Source organism: Lates calcarifer, linkage group LG6, assembly GCF_001640805.2.
Source record: "Lates calcarifer isolate ASB-BC8 linkage group LG6, TLL_Latcal_v3, whole genome shotgun sequence".
NCBI classification, from domain to species: Eukaryota; Metazoa; Chordata; class Actinopteri; family Centropomidae; genus Lates; species Lates calcarifer.
This window is the reverse complement of record NC_066838.1, coordinates 1387995-1403857: the sequence shown is the minus strand read 5'-3', so window position 1 is coordinate 1403857 and position 15863 is coordinate 1387995. Positions and strand designations below refer to the sequence as shown.

At 38.6% G+C, this 15863-nt stretch overlaps 1 protein-coding gene across 1 annotated transcript; it reads left to right on the top strand.

Annotated features, from left to right (window-relative positions):
• The first annotated feature begins 432 nt into the window (after window positions 1-432).
• dedd (death effector domain containing) lies at window positions 433-14461 on the top strand. Its single transcript, XM_018701560.2, has 5 exons — window positions 433-725; window positions 2506-3139; window positions 7815-7919; window positions 9528-9665; window positions 10427-14461. Exons 2-5 carry the CDS (start codon window positions 2581-2583, stop codon window positions 10831-10833), a joined length of 1209 nt encoding a protein of 402 aa, XP_018557076.1. The 5' UTR covers window positions 433-725; window positions 2506-2580; the 3' UTR covers window positions 10834-14461.
• Window positions 14462-15863: the final 1402 nt, after the last annotated feature.

Genomic DNA, 15863 nt, shown 5'->3' with positions numbered 1-15863 from the left:
CCTACAGACTCCTCGTAGAGACGTTATGTCACAAACTGCAGTCCAGTAGATGGCGGTATGCACCATTAAGCTGTAAAACTCGAGGAAGAAGAAGAAGCATGGAAGAAGTTGCTGCCGCTTATCCAAATCGAACCTTTCAGTCCCCCTAGCGTTCCGGAGCTCTTCCGGTGTAGCAATTCGTGTGTTTCCCATATTTTTATGTGTCCTGGGTTGTAACGCGTTTCCCGTAATGTTTGTGTTTCCACTCTTGTTAGTTTTTAGATAGTTGTTGCATTTTTGGGGTTTGCGGACTTCTCAGTTAACGTATGTGGTATCACTATGGCTCACTCTTGTGTAAGGTTTTGTGTGTAGGGGGTATATATACCGTACTGATCCCTCCTCTCTGCAAGAGGTAACAGGAGTGACCCGGAACTGAATTTTACCGTAAACTGGAAGGTCTTTCATTTTAGCTGAAGAACGAGAATTGTCTTCTTAATTTTCCCATGGTGACTGTCTGTGGACCACAACCATTAAACAAACTCTTCTTTTTGGCCTGTAAGAGGCCGTGCCACGCATCAACACTGGAGGCACACGCGTTGAACGTTGATCGTTTAGTCCTCCAAATCACTTAAACGTAACCGTGTTTTCTGTCCTGTTATATTAGACACTGGGAAGATAACTTAGCGTTAGCGGCCTACCGAACTTTGTTAGTGACGGGCTCGTGAGGAATATCCGAAAGGCAGAAGGTAATGTAAACCTCTCATTAGATGATGACACGTGTCTTGTTTTGATTGTTCACTTTACTCGGCCTTGTGTAAGTTAGCTTGGATAACGTTAACGTGGACTGAAGCTAGCGAGTATCAGTCACAACAGTCTTAAGACGCAGATCATGGGGATAGGTGTATTGTGCGCAGATTTACGGGACCGTAGCAAATTCCTGGCCATTTTGTCGCAAATAGCATAACACCGACCAGAGACCCGTTTCTCGTCTCTGTTGTGTGTGACCAGCCCACACCAGCATCATCTTGCATCTGTTTTGAATTTCCAGACAACGGTTGTTAGCTTGCTAGCTAACTTCCGTTAGGTGCCAAGCTAGTTGCTAGCTCATTATCCATCTTGCAAAACAGCTGGTTGTTTATAGAGACTGTATTTGTTTGTATGGTCTACAGTAGAGACAGTCTCCTGTTTGTCATTTAAGTGAGAACAATGTTATTCCAAAGATACTGTTTTTGTTCGTAAAACTAGCCTTAGCTGGCGTCACGGTAAGTATAGTCGTGACGGCCTAATAGCATTGATCTAGAGTGTTAGGCTCTTGTGTTTATCACTGAATTGTGAAATATTTACCTAATAACAATAGGTGTGACATTTACAAAATGAACAAATTCTATTTCTGTCATTCTTTGGTGCTCTTCGGTAACATTTCTCTCCCCTGATTTGGTGAAAAATTGTGCAAAAACAGTGCAAACACTTTTCAACCAGTAAAATATGGCATTATTATCAACTTTTCTTTTTTTATTCACCATCATTCAGGGCTTTTCGTACATGTATGATTTACAAGGCTCCCTTCTGTTCAGAAGCCACCACATTGTTTGTGACAGTGAGCCAGCATGCTAGTAATAGACTGTGAAACTGAACCAAGTAAATGGATTTTACTCATCAGTAATTAATACATTTTGACACTCTTAGTGAGAGGTGGAATGAAAAAATTGAAACATACTTTACTTTCTGCTAAAAATCCCACAATGCAGTGCATCATCCAAAATCTTAATTTACTGCTGTTTACACAGGGTAGTGAATGAGTAAACAAGCTGTTTTTAGGTGGGTGATATAGCTCAGGTCACCTTATCTGAAGTTAAATGTATACCTACTGCAGACCTGGTATAACCAAGGTTTAAGGTCATAGAGTTCAGTATAAGGGCTGATATTTTCTGCTCAAGTCATGTAATTGATTTTTACCATGTGTGATCACATGAAGTCAATATTGTTATTGTGTAATTGTAATTTAATATTGTCTAATTACATAGAAAATATGTCACATTTTCCTCAATTTATTTTTGACCACAGAATCAGGGTTGCAGTCAAACAAAAGAAAAGTTAAAAAGTTCTGCAAATATTACATATATTTGCATTAGACTGATAAAGCTGTTTTTGGCTTACCCAGCTACTTAAATAGCTGGTGAAGTACTTCATCATATTTATGCAAACATCATCTTAAAATCTCACATTTCCATGGAACAGTCCTGCTCATTGACCACGATGATCTAATACACCCACAACAACAAGACATGGGAAAACATATGCTGGTTTGCTAAATAATCATGCTATATATGGTGACATTGCCCAATCCAAACATTTGCTTCTCTCATTGAATATGTGACCTTTGTTGTGTTCTGCTGAAGCTGAAACTGTAATTATGATTTCTGATATTAGAGGAGGCTGCCTTCACTGCAGTGACCTGTGAGAAACCCTGCATGTGTTTGGTCCAAAATGATTGTATTTATGTGATCCCTCACTCTCCATGTTTAGCTCATCAGTTGGCGCAGAGAAGGACAGCAGGAATTGCAGGGATTCGAGCATCCCTTTTCATCATCGGGTCCTGAGATGACATCACAGCAACCTCAGCTCCCCAATGCTGTTATTCCTCCCCAGCTTGCCCAGAACTCCTCTGCTCAGCAGGCCCGGCCTCACATTCAGGCCAATCAGCTGCACTCTAGCAGCGCAACTGCCGGGCCTCTGGAACACAGAGCACTGACAGGTAGGCCGGGCTGCTCCGGTGTGTCAGCAGCTAGCGGGGAGGTGACCAACAGGAATGTTTCTGCCTCCTGTACCAATTCCAGCCTATCCAGAAGAGATGGGGGTTTTGAACCTTGGCCAGAGGAAGCAGTGGACAACTCCCATGGGCTGTACTCACTCCACCGCATGTTTGACATAGTTGGAGCCCAGCTAACACATCGGGATGTCAGAGTACTGTCATTTCTGTTTGTTGATGTGATTGACGAGTATGAGCGGGGTGGCATCAGGAGTGGAAGGGATTTTCTGCTGGCTTTAGAGCGCCAGGGTCGCTGCGATGAGACCAATTTCCGGCATGTTCTCCAGCTTCTAAGGATTATCACCCGCCACGACCTTTTGCCTTATGTCACACTCAGGAAACGACAGGCCGGTGAGTAAAGCATTGTCATCACTATGTTCACACCAGCCGTTATTTACATATTTAATAGTTGACAGTTGGGTTTTAATGTCTTACTGTTACTAATGCGCAGTCTACATTTTTTGGATTTCTTTGCAACATATGAATTCGAAATGAAGAAGACATTCCTCATCTGTTTCCTTGGCCAGAGCTGTCTCTAACTAGTTGCATTCAATTAAGGCCAGCTTATTTATGCAAACCACATTTTCACATAGCAGTGTATAGTAAAAAGTACTTGAGAATTGTTTTCTGGCATTGCCACCCAGAATAAACACATATCCACAGAACCTAAAATGACATATTATGTAAGTCTCCCAGTAGTAAGAACCTCCCAGTTAATGTCATGGATTTTCTTGAAAAAATTAATATAAAAACTTCTATGAAATTCATGGGATCTTGCAAAAATATTATTGCTCTACAAATACTTTTTTAGTTATGACTTTTTGGGGTTTGACTCCAGCAGCTAATGTTTTCATTTTAGCTGTTCTTTGTATGTGTGTTCTAAGTATCACTAACTACTTATTTTTCACTGGACTGGGTTGAAATTTGTACTGAACTCTAAGTTTTAACGATTGCAAGGATACACCACATATTCATGTAAATAGTTGTTCCTGAATTTTTTTGCAGTAATCAAATTAACAAAAATAAATAAGGAAGTAAGAATTTGATCCAACATCTGTGGGGCCTGCCTAATATTGTGTAGGTCCACCTTGTGTCGCCAAAACATCTCCAACCCGTCAGGGCACGGATGTTGGACCTCTGAGGGTGTCAGGTGGTGTCTGGCACTGGGATATTGGCAGTGGATCTTTTGGGTCTTGTGGGTTGCGGGGTGAGGGCTCCATGAATGTGGCTTGTTCCAGTGCGGCCCACAGATGCTGGGTCGGCTTGGGATCTGGGGAGTTTGGAGGCCAGGTCAACACCTTTGTGTTCCTCGAAACATTTCTGAGCAGTTTCTGTGGTGTGGTGGGAGCACTGTCCTGCTGGGGGAGGCCCCTGCCCTTGTGAGTGTTGTTGCCTTGGGGGCTGTGCTTGGTCTACAGCACTATTTAGGTGGGTGAGTTGTGCCAAAGCAACATCTAAATGAATGTCAGGAACCATGGTTTCCCAGCAAAACATTGTATTGTAACAAAATGATTAATTTTACTCACTTCACCTGTCTGTGGTTTTAATGTTGTGGCTGACATCTGTGGAAAAGAACAAGCAGTGTCGAGCTTCAAGCAGTTCATTAACACCTGATATTTGAACTGGTCACTTTTGTGATGGGGCTGAAGATTGGACAGGGCCATCTTAAGCAGCGCAAAATGTCTTGGATCATCAAGAATTAAGTATGGAGAGCAGGAGGCAGCAACTTGAGAGATTGGGTGTGGCAGGTACTGGAGGACTGCATGAGACTGATGGACAGTGTCTATATTCTGGACATTCAGAGAAAGAGCTGAGTAACACAAATAATAAACTGAAGGAGCCTGAGACTGTGCAGCGATTGGAGGCATGTCCTGCCTCCAATTGCACAGGAGCTTGAATTGAAAAGGCTGAATTTTTAAGCATCTGGAAAGTGATCGGAGCAAGTGCTTTATTCAAAATAGGTTGTGTACACTGAAAAGTTCCATAGAGACTATAAAGTATGTCTCTGTTATATGCAACAATCAAAAATTGCTCATATGTCAACCCTGCATTGTAAAAAAAAACGTAAAAGACAAAAAAGGAAAAAACAGGCAGCTGTGGTTGCCAAAATAATTCTGTAAAATAAACAGTACAACTGATTTTACTAGGATTCAATGTACAATAAGCAATGTAAATTTTACTGAAAGAATTGGTAGAAACGAATTCTGTTAAATTAGCTGAAAGAGGCTTTGGAATCTACAAGTTTACAAGGTATTTTCTGTGAATTCCTGCAGTTTTAAAATGTAAACTTTACATGTTCTAATCTTTAACTAACCTCAAGAGCTTACAGTCACAAAACATTGTGCAACATTAATTTGTGTCCAAGTAGACAGAAAAGAAAGAAAGAGAAAAACAAAGGTGAGAATGAAAGAAAGACCAAGAGAAAAATGTTAACTTCTTACACATAACAATGACAAGAGTCAGTCTGTACTTCTCCTGCCAGGTATATGTCCTCCACATAACTGAACATTGCATCTTCCTTCTCATCAAAGTAGGACAGCAGCAGCAGCATCGTCTCTGACGTTTTCAGAGCAACCACTCAGCTCCCTCTTCATCAATTTAAACTTTGTTACAGGCAATAGGAACTTTCTGCTCTTGCTCACACAGTGCTGAGAATCTGAAAAACTGAAAATCATCATATGTCTCAACCCCAAGGGATTTTATATGCTTTTCTGGAATATCTTTTGTCATCTCTTGAAAGTCAGGCAAGACCTCACTGATGGTGGTGTGTAGACATGTTAAAGAATGACATCAGTTTTCCAGATTATAGAAATGATGAGTTATTTAGCCAAATAACGGTGTAGATAATTGGAGCCCCTACTTTGAATATAATTGAGTAAGGTTTTACACTTTATTTCTGGACTTCTAAAGGAAAAAAACAATATTTCTCAACTAGTATTTTATCATGTTTACTATTCATACATGTACATTTTTAGTATGGTTTCTCCACCAGTGACAAAGATCATGATTACTTGACAACATACTGTTTCAGCTTGAATATATAATAGGAGTGAGGATTTACACTTTTTAATTCTGTACATCTAAAAGGGAAAAACTGCCATCACTGTCATATTTCTCAAATAGTATTTTGTCTTTTACTACTTGTGTATTTTTTGTATAGTTTCTTCGGCACAGTGGCCAAGATCATGTTTATGTTGACAACACACAGTGACAGCAGAATGACTTGGTAACAATGTATGATGGTAACAGATAAAAATGTACCAAGTTGACAAGACAGTGCAACCCTGTACTCCGTTTTGTCACTGAGTACAGTTAATATTAAAAATGATAGTCAGCTTTATGTGTGTGCATCACAAAATACACCGCTGCATCACTTCAAATTAAAATAATGAGTTCTCCAAACTCCATGGACTAATCATTTTTTTACACAAGGAAATGCCCTTTTTATACGATGTACCTTTTATACTATATGTCTGTGGAAACACTACCATTGTGTTGTGGGAGTGAAGTTTTTAAAATGCCTAGCACATGTCTTGAAGTAGCTGTGTTTACTTTCAGAAACACATCGTCCATACGCCGATCAAGAGCCCAAATTTCAAAATTAAAGGGGAAATTAACACATTTTTGATTCTAAATATTCTTGGGTTACAATGTCAAGATGGCTCACCTGGGACAACAAAATATTTTTCACACAAGTCAAATCAGTAATATATTAAATTCCACTTCTGGATGGCTTGACTCAAATGCTGGGACCTACCAGAGTTGACAGCACATGGCTTTGTGACAGCATCAAATCCTTTGTACTTGAACTGCTTGAAAATGAATATGTAAACCATTTCTTTTTGGCGCAACATCATATGATGAGACACCCTCAGATATGTCGTGGCCTAAACAAGGTGGGAGACCAGGCTGGCAAACATGAAAAAATTTTAACATCAACCTTTTCTAACCTTAGCCAGCGTACTAAGTGCATTACAACCACCGTCTTCTCTGGAGTTGAAAAGCATTAATTTAAGTTGTGCTGAGTGTCACAAAAAAGTAGAAAGTTCATGTCTATGTACATGAATGAGAAGATTAGATTTCATGACTTTTCACACATCAGCATTAGACACGATTGCGAATTTGCAATTCATGTGAACATTTTTCAAGTTTTTGCTTTTAATTTTCCTGAATTCCGGGTCTCATGATTTTATGATTAGGTAAATGTCTAGTGTTATTTTCAGTTGTAACTTTCAAAGCTATACAAACTATTCAGTTAAATGTGGTGGGCCGACCAATCTGACAGTTCTGGTGGGATTGTTTTATGTTCTGTACCGATTCTATATACTGATTAGCTTGTGTCCCCACCTCCTCCCTTAGACAACCTGTTTGCTCCACTCCACTACTAAAATTGCACTTGAAGGAGTGGTTTTCTACCCAGAAGTTATTTTCAACAAACTGCATGATTCATTGTATAAAATGGTTATCATATCACCTATTTTAAACCTTTCATATTAACATAATTTTACAGTGTTTGTACCTTTTCTTATCTGTAAAGTATAATATATGAATTTGTAAAAATGTAAGATTGTTTCTTTCAGTAAATCTATTTGACAAAAAACATTATTTTAACACTGCTATGTTGTCAGTTCAACTCTATTGTATTGCCTTTTGTATTTTGTGTGTTGTGACTGTGTTAGTTTGTATGTGTTTAAACTACAGTTATTCGTAAATTCTAGACTAAATTCTAAGAAAGAAGAAATATTCTTCTTTCAACATATTCTTACTTTAACATTAACAGTTGTGTTTGGTTCGATATTTTACTAAATATTACTGTAAAATATACAATCTGTCATTGTTTTTCTAATTACAGGATTTTTATGTCTTGATTTTACAGAACTTGACTGTTAATTTCACAGACATTTTTTTACAGTGTGGCAGTTCACAAAAACTGACTGTTGATGCATTGCCTCTGCAATCTGTGCAATGATTGGAATGATTGGCATTGCAATTGAAAATAACATCTGAAATCAACTGTTGTTTTCAGTTTGCCCAGATCCTGTTGACAAGTACCTGGAGGAGACATCAGTGCGCTACATTTCACCAAGAGGAACAGTGCAGAGCAAGGACACTGTGCCCCATAGAAGAACAGGTTGGTGATTGTGTGTGTGTGTGTGTGTGTGTGTGTGTGTGTGTGTGTGTGTGTGTGTGTGTGTGTGTCTCAGAATTAGCTGACATATGCTGGCTTTTGGCCAGTATTGTGTTGTTATCCGTTCAATGGAAAAAATTCTCAGTGAAAAATATGCCTTATTAATTAATAGGATATTAAATAGTAAAATATTGTGTGACTTATTAAATATGTTGCTAAGACAACTTGAATATAAACTTATTCAAAAGTTTGGTTTTGCCTCTGCTGTTTGGTTGTGTGTGTTTGGTCATATAATAGAAGAGTAAATGGACTGCATTTACAGTGCATTCAGAAAGTACTTAGACCCCTGTGCTATTTTCACATTATTGTTATGTTGCAGCTTTATACTAAAAAAATATATGTATATATGTACATCATTAATTGACACTCAATACCACATAATGACAAAGCGAAAACATATTTTATAAAAATATTTGCAAAATTATTAAAAAGGGAAAAACTGAAATATCACATTGACATTCAGACCCTTTTCTATCACACTTCAAATTTAGCTGTTCCTGCACCTTGATTGGTGTCCACCTGTGATAAATGAAATTGATTTGACATCTGGAATGATTGGTGAGCTGTCCAGGGTGTACCCCGCCTCTAACCCAATGTCAGCTGGGATAGGCTCCAGCCTGTTTGCGACCCTTACAGATAAGCAGTATAGATAATGGATGGATGGATGATCTGGAATGGCATACACCTGTCTATGTAAGGTCTCGCAGTGAAAGGGCCTTGGTAAGAAAGGTGATATGCATTGTCAGGTAGCACAAATCTGGGACATGTCAAAGCAGACATTCCTCTGCCAGTTTTTTTTACAAAAGCAGTGGTGCAAGTACTGCACCTGAGACTGAAGCTGCTACAAAACAGCCAAAGGAAAAGCTCAAATGGTTAAGACATGAAAAGGTGAATGGAATGGAATGGAAGTGTTCAACACATTTTAGAACAAATTACTTTACCACAGGGTCAGTCAATTTGAAATCCTCTGCACTTGCACAGCAGAGTTGGTGCTGTGACCTCACATCAGCAACTTCAAAGTGTCATAAAACAGCACTGTTAAAACTCGATCAAATCCAGAAAAGATGCGCTTATCCCACATCTTAAAGTCTACATGTTAAAAAAGCAACATGCCAACATTTTTCTGCGTTAACAGATTTATTTAAATCTCAAAAAAAAAACCTGATTCTGAAAGTGCAAATTTGTACAAACGCAGTGAATGTTAGTTCATTATCTGTTTGCTAATGTTTTATTTAATCAGCAATAGCAAAGCAGTTTGTTTTATTATACTGTTGAAGCCTAAAGGCTATGTTTAGGTTGCAAAGTTTGCAAAGAGAAGTTCAGTTGTGCCCACTGCTTTTAATAAAAATGATTTTGTTTGGTCTCAATGTTTGGGTTTTTGTTGTTGTTGATGTAGACTATTATATGGCCAATTAAAAATATGTTTGGTCATAGTATTAATGGGCATAGTGGCTGTTAAAAAAGTCTAATGTAAACTCTGATTTGTGTTCAAGTTCTTTTTTCTTTTTCCACAGAAGGTTGATAAATGTCTTAACTTATGTCACTGTCTAGGTCCTCAGCCAGTCATTTGCTGCTCCCCGTCAGGACCCCATGTTGGCCCTCCCCGAACAAAGCCAGCTCCTCCTGTACCAAACCGCAAACGGAAGAGAAGTCATTCCTCAGCTGACTGCAGAGAGAAGCAAACATGTGGTAAATAGAAGCCTGACATAGAAAAGGAACATTGTTTTTATCTAGTTTGAAAGCGTATATAACAAGAAAATTAGTGCAGGCCAGCCATTTGTCTGTATTACATTTACACGAACTCATTTAGCACACACTTGTATCCAAAGGGATTTACAAGTGAGCAACAATACAAATGCTTCAGTGCAGTAGGAGACCTTGAAGTGAATACTAAGTCCTAAATCTGTATGGCAAAGTGCAAGGAGATAAAGAAGAGCATGCTATTTCACCATGTTAGCTCTGAGAAGAGACGAGTCTTCAAGAGATTATTGAAGACAGATGAATTTTATTTTTTTATTTTATTATTCAATCAACTACTTAAATCACTTTTTGTATTAACTATGGCAACATTATGTGTTGAGGTGGTTTGAAGGTGTGTGCTATTATGCCCTTGATTCATTGCAACTGCCTGAAGGCAGGAACTTTGCTCTGCCTTTGAATATGACCATTAGGAGCAATTATACACACTTTTGCCCTGAGACATAGATGCACAACAGGTTGCACAAACTAGCTCATTTTGAGGATATCCTGGCTATCCTGGATATCAGGCCAGTTCATTTGCCAGGCAGTTTTCTAAGGTCATGCTGGCTGTTGGCCATTACTCCACTACGACTGGAGTGTTGAGAGGTCTTAACATTTTAAATGTAAACTGTTGGTGTTATTTGTTTGTTAATTTGTTCCAGCTGTAGTATTCACTCTCAGTTAACCCTGGTTGTACTCTCGTCTCACAGATATTCGCCTCCGGGTTCGCGCTGAATACTGCCAGCATGAGTCTGCGCTTCAGGGTAACGTGTTCTCCAACAAACAAGAGGCAGTGGAGCGACAGTTTGAGCGCTTCAACCAGGCCAACACTATCCTCAAATCCCGAGACTTGGGCTCCATCATCTGTGACATCAAGTTCTCCGAGCTCACGTACTTGGATGCTTTCTGGAGGGACTACATCAATGGATCATTGCTAGAGGCACTTAAAGGGGTCTTTATCACAGATTCCCTAAAACAGGCTGTGGGCCACGAGGCTATAAAACTGCTGGTCAACGTTGATGAGGAGGACTATCAGGCTGGTCGACGCAAACTGCTCTGTAATTTGGTCACAGGTGGCGGCAGCCCACCAGGAGGTAGCAAAGACTCTGTATCTTAGACACACTCTCAAAGTGGTAGCGTACAGGAGGAACATTGCTGTGCCTCCCCCGCAGGGAATAGAGTGAGATGTGGTTGTGTCATTTGAGGTGCCTAAGTGTGTGTCTGAAAGGAACTAAGGACTTGCAGCCACCCCACTGATTCCTTGAGAGCTAAGTTCATAGGATATCTACTTGGCACCCCTAAGCGTAGCATGCGAAGTGATTGGGAACTATGTTAGCAAAAAGAAGTAGGCGATGCATACAGGTTGGCATTATTTTGAACCTTAAGCTGTTCATTTTCTTCAAGGAGGAGAATGCTGATCTTGTATGTGCATTGACTTTAACTAATTTCTTGTTTCAGTATGTTAGCTCATTGAAACATATTTGTTAACTCTAATGACACTCTTTACTCCTGGTCAAAAGTGGAGTTATTTTCAATACAGGAAACATGCTTAACGCTGACAAGTTACTCCCAGTGGGAGTTGTACTTTATTGTCAAACATGTTCATCTTTTTTCCAGGTTTTTCAGGTACATTACAGATTAATTGGATTAACCCAATGAGAGAGTGTTCTGTATGTTATAGAAAGGTGCAGACCACAGTTGACTTAATTTGTTTGTCTGTTTCTGTCTGCTTACTCTTACTTTGCAGAGTTTTCTTTTCTGTAAAGATTAATCTATCAGAGCCTTTTTTGTGGCTCATATTTGGTCACTGTCAACATTATTGTGTCTTTGTTTCTTTCAACAAAATCTCACGTGGGTCATTACCAGCAGCTGTGATTCTGGCATAATTAGATAATTCAATTGTCCAGTCACTGCCAATATTTAAAATGTGTTGAATTGTATCCAGTGAAACACAACAGAGATATTCACTGGTGTTTTGGATTTGTAAATAACACCTGTTTCATTTACCCTGTACCGCTGGACCTCTGCTCACTCACCCTGTCACTCATGTTCACTAAATTTCAAATGACACTCTAACAAACCAACAACCAACTGAAATTCACAATGTGTAAAATCATCTCAGATGTGCAGATAGTAGGATGCCAGAACAAATTCAAATCATTCACCAGTCATGTTTTTGTCAAGCTCAAGATATTTCACCCAGGTATAGTTGAACTCACATCAAACCCTCAGCAGTGGGTATATGATGCCTGAAGTAAAAAAAAAAAAAAAAGGAATAAAAGGACAGGTGTCCTCGGTGACATCCTTCTCTGTCAGGGGGGTGGCATCTCAACAGGCATTTGCAAACTCAACTAGGAACTCATATTAAGGATTTGAAACAGAAACAAAAAGCACTGTGAGGACCAACATAATACTAAGGTATACTGCATGTCCTCTATGATTTATTGTGTAGATCTTGAACACTGATGTTTCTCTAGTGGCACACCACTTATACAGTGCAGCCTGAGATGCTAATCAACCAAAATGGGAATTTATATTCATTTCTCTTTGTTATCCATGGTGGATAAGGTCTATCAACAGGTGACATGACAGTATTACTGATCATAGTTGTCATTTAATGGAGTCGTAAAATACATTTATTGGCCGCTTCATTAACTTTACAAGGCACACATTTCTAGTTCTGGCCCCCAGAGCAGCCCAACATTTTCATCACATGGATTCAGCACTGTGTTGGAGATAGATTCTGGTTCACGTTGACATGATAGCCTCATGCAGTCCCATCCCACCTAAGATTACAGGAGCTGTATTATCAACGAAACGGTCTGTGTCAGTATTGGACAATCCTGTAAAATCCTAGACTACATGGCAGCATCCTTCATATTCTTGCTTTCTATAGTCTCTGAGCATGGCAATTATGGTATGGCTATGGCTCAAGAAATACTTTGTGAATTGGCACTGAGCATTTGCACTAAATGTAAACCGTGAGGTGCAGAATCATCCAAGATGGATACAATTGCAAGGCTTACTGGGTTAGAATTGACGTCAGTGTCATGGGTGCATAAATTTTAGAATTCCACAAATTGTGGCTTTAAAGTAAGAAGAAAAGAATTTGACTGTTGGAAGTGTCATTACTGGTATACCAGGACAGGTTATGACTCAAAGTACCCTTGTTTTGAAATGTTTAATATCTGTGATAAATATCAAAGCTGAAGTATTAGCATAATGCTATTTTGTGATGAGATTATTTTGATTTTGTTACAAAAGTAGATTTGATGATGTCATTTTCATGAGAATCTCTCTTGCTAATATTTGTCCTTTTCCTTCATTTTTCTGTCACTGTGCAAATTGCCAAAATATTATGTGCAGGCAAGCAGCAAATGTGTACTTGGTGAGCAAAGTATCATTTTGACACAGTTCTTCACTTACATCCTAACATTTTTTCTAGCTGCATTACAAATGTGCATCTTTCTTTTTGCCAAATCTGTGTAATCTAATTTTGCCTGATTTTAAAATGTAATTGAACTTTTGTCTAGCTTTCCATCAGTTTGTCAAATGGTGGACTGAAAATCAGCATTTTGCTTTTATGTTCCCTCTATAAAGTTCAGTGTTTGTATTTACCAAATATATCCTTCCTGCTAAAGAAGCCCTATTTCATATTTGTTGTCATACCATCCATGGGTGCATATGAGAACATGCAAGTCATGATTGACAGGCCAGTTACTCTGAATTATATAGAGTAGGCCTACATTTTATATTTTTACCCCAGTGGAATTTCATAAGGTTGCAAGTTAGTATCTATTATATAGGTTGGTGTATGTTATGTTGACTGTATGTTATGTTAGTTGTTAAATGCAGCTGTCTTTTAAGCCAATTTGCATGTAACCTGTTATCTCCAGAAATCTCATAGAGAAACTCACAGTGCTAACATTTTGTAAATAACTTTATTGTATGTCTGGTTTTCTTACTTCAGTTTTGCATTTCTTTCAGAAAATCGGCAAGTAGGACTGTTAATAAATTAAATGGATGGGTTTTGTTGAAGTCCCAATCCTAATTATTTTTTTTATGTCACATGACAGTTATAAAAACAAAGATTTTTGGTGAAAAACTCTGTACATTTTCCAGATAAGAAGATATAGAGGACATATTTAAACAAACAGCTTCCCGATAGATCTACTTTTTATTGTGGGCTACACCATTTCAGACATTTGGCCTAAACCTTAGACTGCTTTGACACACAAATCCCTTGTATGTAGAATTTCTTGAACACATTTCAAACTGTGTGAGAGGTCCTGGGTGCATCTCATTTCTCTTTTACATGTGTCCTCATTCCCTTTACTTGCCTCTTGCTCCACAGCTCATCAGACTAAGATCGTGAGGAAGACATACAAGGAAGGAAAAATCCAGGCGTCACATTTTGTGTGATAGACTGGGCAAACCAAGTTTATTTGTGACCTGAATGTTTTTGCAGAGACTTGAATGTAATGTATGTCAGTGTGAACCATACTCTGTTGCTTTCAACACATACGCTAAAAGAAATGGTAAAAGATTTGGTGGTTAGTCCTGTTGACATGTTTACCAATAAAAGTAAACTTTGCTGTGTTTCTATTTGCCATGGATACTCTGCAGTCAGTTAATTTATTGATTGTTAAACGGAGCTTTGACTAACCACTGCTACAGCAGGTCTGCTGTCAGTCAATACAATCCAACTTTGTACAAAATAGATTAAACAAATTTATGAAAATGTGCCGACGAGTCTTGCGTACTTGTTGACCAAGATTGTATTTTCAGTTTCTGTACTTGCTTTTCTAACTCACTGTCTTTGCCAGTTTGCCACCATAGTAGCCAGTGGTAGTAAGTAAATAAGTACCTGTACTCCAGCAGCCTTATTCTGAAGTTCAAGTTTGAGGCAATTGTAGTTTGTTGATTACTTCCTGTTACTTCATGATCAGACTTACTGCAGTTGATGAAATAGCACTGTTCAGGTTAAAAAGCCATCCAACCAAATGACCATACACAGATCAGCCACAATATCATCATTATGCTGTCAGTGTATAAGTCACATGTCCCTGTATATGACCCAAAGGAGAGCACCGGTGGCCTCCATCATCATGGTAACAATAAGAAACATGCAGTTTAGTTTAGGAAACAGCCATGGTTTGTTCAGGTTTAAACACAAAAATGACTAGTTTAGTTTTAGGAGGTTTTGGTTGAGATTAGTACCTCTTTGTGGAACTGTAAAAGATGAGACAAAAGAAACCATGTTGACTATTGTGTCCTTGGTTCTCATGAAAGGCGCTATATAAATTAAAGATATTATTATTATTATTAGTTTCACACAGGGAATGAACAGTGGGATTCTGTATCAAAGTTGTGTGCTTTGTTGAGCCATCCATCTACCCAAACCTCCTCCTGATGCAGACTGTGCTGCTCTTCATATGACGTCACCCAGCTTTCCCCTTTACTCTCATCATAATTACTGCAGTTGCTAGAGCTCATCTAATAATAAAACATAAGCTACTTGCACAGACAATTTATGAGGGCAGTTTTTACAAGAGGACAATTTCTACAATCAGCTTTTTTGCTTTTTATTGTCCAGGTTAAGATTTTCACATCTTTGGCAATCTTTGGAATGGATAAAAGACAAGCTCTTGTGCTTTTCCTTTTCTATTCATGTTTAAGGTTGGCTGAGATGGGGGAAATTAAGCCCTGGTTTGATTCATGTTTAATTGGCTAGTATGGATGCTTATTTTGGCCATTGTCACGCCTGCTTACTTGCATCACTACTAGCCTGCTGGTACCTGGATACTGCTCTCAGACAGCTACACAATGTTGCATTCAAAACATAAAAATGGAACACCAAACTAGAAGAAACACTGGATAAAGGAATAAAGTAATAAAGGAACAGACACATCACTTGATAGCTATAAATAGTCATTTCTCCACACTGGTCCACTTAGGTGTTGTTAGAGTTTTTAATTTTGTTGCAGGGCTCTATAAAATGTTGAGTTATTAGTATTGTTGAAGTATGAGTGTAATTTCCTCAGACACCACTGCGACTAGGTGTTTAACTAAAGCTCACTGTAAAGATTTTTAAAGTACTGCTTAGCAAAAGGTCAAACATGTATAACTAAATATTAGGGATAGACT

What these genes read in the sequence shown, in the direction of transcription:
- dedd (XM_018701560.2), top strand. Translation starts at nt 2,581, where the DNA reads ATGACATCACAGCAACCTCAGCTCCCCAATGCTGTTATTCCTCCCCAG. An exon ending in ACTCAGGAAACGACAGGCCG is followed by an intron (nt 3,140 to 7,814) that starts GTGAGTAAAGCA and finishes TGTTGTTTTCAG; the next exon opens with TTTGCCCAGATCCTGTTGAC. An exon ending in TGTGCCCCATAGAAGAACAG is followed by an intron (nt 7,920 to 9,527) that starts GTTGGTGATTGT and finishes GTCACTGTCTAG; the next exon opens with GTCCTCAGCCAGTCATTTGC.